Source organism: Cryptomeria japonica, chromosome 7 (assembly GCF_030272615.1).
Source record: "Cryptomeria japonica chromosome 7, Sugi_1.0, whole genome shotgun sequence".
NCBI lineage: Eukaryota > Viridiplantae > Streptophyta > Pinopsida > Cupressales > Cupressaceae > Cryptomeria > Cryptomeria japonica.
The window spans coordinates 261,561,005-261,565,050 of NC_081411.1; the positions used below are offsets into that span (position 1 = coordinate 261,561,005).

Below are 4,046 nucleotides of genomic sequence, written 5' to 3' on the forward strand. Positions count from 1 at the left end.
ACAAGGTGTTAGCTAATTTTTCACTGAAGCTATTTTAAAAATTAAAAAAAAAAGTTAACATTTGAGGGGGGCCACAACGAACGCTATGTTATATTTTTGGCATAAAAATAGGACCACTTTTTTTGGCCACCCTTTTCGAAGCCCTTAATCTCCACCATATTCAAAAAAAATTATTAGTTTAGAAAGTAGACTCGAAGCACTCTGACTCTTTTTCTTGTTGCATCTTCAAATTTGGAGTGTAATTATGTTCAATTTGTCATTGATGTTTAGATTTTGCTGATGTCAGAAAAAAGTGGCATCTTAAGACCCCATTTTGGTACCACAATTTGGTGCACATACCTGAAGTATGATTCGCCAAGTTAAAATTTATAGTTTTATATATTTCAAAAATTTCCAAAAAAATGTGGAGTTTCCAAAAAAAAACCAATCCTATGACTTTGGCTGCAAGCTAAAAAGCAGTGAAATAATCATAATTCGCGTGAATTTTCTTCGAAGCAACCTCTAGAGTAACAGAATTCATGTTGCCCTAAGTGCAACTGAATTTGTCTTATTTGTCAACGTATACAAAGAATATCCAATTCAAACAACAGCATATATAAACCCCTCTAACACAGATTTTTTGAAATCCTGAAAGTAGTCCTTGAAGCTGATGAAAACTCAAGTGAAAAAGGCCTAAACCTGAAAAATTTTCAGGTAAAATCTTATTCAGAAATATTCAAACCATTTTTATAGTCTTGTGGTAAACCCAACAAGCCAAAGAAAATTTTCAAACAGACAGCTCGGGTTGATTTCTGGAAGCTGAAGAAAACTCGAGGGTAAGATTGGTCTAAGATATCTTTAGTGGAACCCCAGATAGAAGATTTCTCCTCTTTCGAATTTTGTACCTCTGGGGAGATTCAAGCTTGCCAATTCATCAGGTGGTGACTAGATTTCAGTTGATGGAAATAAAACTCTGTATTAATTCAATCACATGGTAAATATAATTCCCATGCAGAAGGATTATCTTATACATCAAATAAGATAATCATCATCAAATAGGCTCCTGAGTCATCATCTTTAAGAGGAGCTGCCATTGGGTGCCTTCGGTTTTATCATCATCTTTAAAACTCAGTCTCTCATCGGAATCATAGAGAGCCTAGAAGTAAAAACCAGGTATTGAGAATAAAACAAACAATTTGAACATGATAGCACTTATGAGGGAAGGGGAAAGTGGCTCTATTGTTTGAAAGAGACGTTTTCCACCAATATAGAATAGGACTAGCCAAAAGGGAAGCAGTAATAATGAAAATAGTGATCCTTGGATTATAACGCCATCATTAATATTTATGTCCTTAGAGATAGCAACATGAACCATATTTGGGATATCATAAATATTCATCCATATTTTTAAATTATTGGAAAATGGGCCTAATGAAGCCAACATGTTCGTTACTTTATTTTTTTCCCTTCTTATATGACAAAGATAGATGTAACTAATCCCATGAATAAGGTCCAAGACTTGGCGACAAGGTCTTCACATTTCCAGTTGGGTTTGGCTTCATTCCTCAGCAATAAGATAGAGTTTTTCGAATCACATTCTATGATGATTTAATTGTACCTCCTTTCATTCACTGTCACTAGAGCATAGTATATTTCTTCCACCTCTGCCATATTCGAAGTTTGCATACCTAAATTGGTCACGTAGGAAAGAATTAGATTTCCCCTATGGTCATGAATGACCCCACCCCCCACTCGCTTGACTTGGATTGTTAGTTTCATGTAGTTTCTTATAGTTAATTTAAATAATTTACCATAGATGTCCTAGTAGAATTGTATTTAAACTGTTTTCATGCTTAGGTAATATTAATTTTCCAAGTGATAATTAATGTGATTTTTATTCATGCTTTCTAGATTTTACAGTTAAAACCTTAGCTTGAGATGTAAACAATAGAAATATAGAATGATAGAAAATTATTCAAACCATCAAAGTTATGTCAATATGTCTATGTCGAAACCATAATATATGAATTCCGAAACCTGCACTCCAAACCAAGAATTCCTCCATCCTTATTTATCTATGAAATCCTCTCTCCTCCCTATTATGTAGCCTTGATTCTCCTCCTATGCATTTTTTTTTTACTTTCATTTGACCCTCGAAGTCTCCTTTCAAGTGTGAAAAAATTGAAAGGAAATAGTACACCACACTTTATTGATGTCATCATATGTTTCCTTCACTTCCATAGAATGCATGCTTTGCAATTAAATCGTCCTACTTCCCTACCTCTCTCATAGAAAATATTTTTTATATGTAGACCTAGGTTATATCTAATATTTATTGTACATTTTCAATAGTTTAATAATAAAACAAAATAAAATTATAATATTTATTTTCATAACCATACAATAGGAATACCAATATTGCAAAAAGATCAAAAAATATTATATATATTTGCATTACAATTTATGTTAAATATTCTATAGGTTTGTTAAAAATTCGTATTTATAAAATCTAAATTATTGTTTCATATTAATCCATAAATAGCGATATATCATTTTGAGATGGGCCTTCAACAAAAATGAAATGGGCCTTCAACAACAATATGAGAATATAATGCCAATTTTATCGTCGTTTTAACATCAAACTTTAGTGTTGATGAGTACCATCAATAAATTGAGGAATATACCAATGCACAAGTTAAATATAATATGTTCTATGAAAGGGTGTGACAATAAGATTATGAATAATATTTTCTTATTTTTGTTAATTTTTGTTTCTCAAGACGTATTGCGTGCATAACTAAAAATTATATCGAGATATTGAGTTTTTGTTGTGTAGGTTCAGATGCAACAGAGGAGATTGAGGGAGTATTGTAAGAGCGTAAACATTCATGTTTCTGCATTCTCACCATTAGGAGGACCAGGAAATTCATGGGGATCAAACAATGTCTTAGATAATCCTGTAATTAAAGAGATTGCCAATAAACATTTCAAAACTCCCGCTCAGGTATTTCCTAACGACTAGTTGTTGAATACTTTTATAAAAACTTTACGTATAAATGTGTTCGAATTATTTTACTCATTGTCAAATCGATGTTTTAGGTGGTCTTGCGCTGGGGAATAGAGAACGGTGTAAGTGTGATGACTAAAAGTTTCAATCCTACCAGAATATCAGAAAACTTCCAAGTATTCAACTGGAAATTAGATGAAGAAGATCATGAGAAGATCAATAATATAAGACAACAACAAATAGAGTTTTTCGAGAATTTTTTGTGAATCCAATCAATGGTCCATTTAAAACAGCTGAGGAACTTTTGGATGGTGAGATCTAAAGATATATGAATGATATATCCTTCTATGTAATTATTTATGAATTTTTTAACGAAATATCCTAAAGTGCTGTTATTAGCTATTGCCTACAAAGGATATGAAATACTTAGCCTCAAATGAATAGTTAAAAAACATTTCATTTGTGTTGGTTGACATATTCTTCTTCTTAAATAAATAATTTTTATAATTCTATTTTGTTTAAAAATGAAGCAAAATTATTAACAAATAGTTGGTTAAGTAATCAATTAATTTTCCTCTAAATATAAATAAGTTCCAACTTTCTTTTAGATCAAATTTTTGAATTTTAAGAATTAAGAATGGGGTATAATTTTAACTAGAAAGTAGGAAAGGAAAATTAGCACCTATGCACAGTCATGACATAAATGTGATTATTGGATTTGATACACAAAAAAAAAGATTTTAGAACTACTATCAACACATAGATTTGAAAATCAAATATTTTTAATTAAATAATTTTTTACAAAGTATTCCAATACACAGATTGAAACGTAAGTGAATAACATATAACATTGAATTGAAGCCTCATTACACCATGAAAGGAAATTAATGTAAAGCGAGTAGATATCTAATTTAAATAGAAAAATGATCATTAGATATTCACTAAAGCACACAGAATTGTAACTAAATATCAAAACATAACGTTCATGTTCACATGCACACATACTTGCAAATCCTCTTAGAATGATTCTTTTATTACTTCGTTCTTATGAATGCATCTC

General features: G+C 30.9%; 1 protein-coding gene across 1 annotated transcript; it reads left to right on the top strand.

Annotated features, from left to right (window-relative positions):
* Positions 1-2,685: 2,685 nt before the first annotated feature.
* LOC131030012 (aldo-keto reductase family 4 member C10-like) lies at positions 2,686-3,461 on the top strand. The gene is made up of 3 exons (XM_057960691.2): positions 2,686-2,700; positions 2,816-2,983; positions 3,079-3,461. Exons 1-3 carry the CDS (start codon positions 2,686-2,688, stop codon positions 3,250-3,252), a joined length of 357 nt encoding a protein of 118 aa, XP_057816674.2. The 3' UTR covers positions 3,253-3,461.
* The last annotated feature ends 585 nt before the right edge of the window (positions 3,462-4,046 follow it).

Coding starts and splice junctions, on each gene's coding strand:
- LOC131030012 (XM_057960691.2), top strand. Junction 2,984..3,078: donor ATTTCAAAACTCCCGCTCAG/GTATTTCCTAAC, acceptor TCGATGTTTTAG/GTGGTCTTGCGCTGGGGAAT.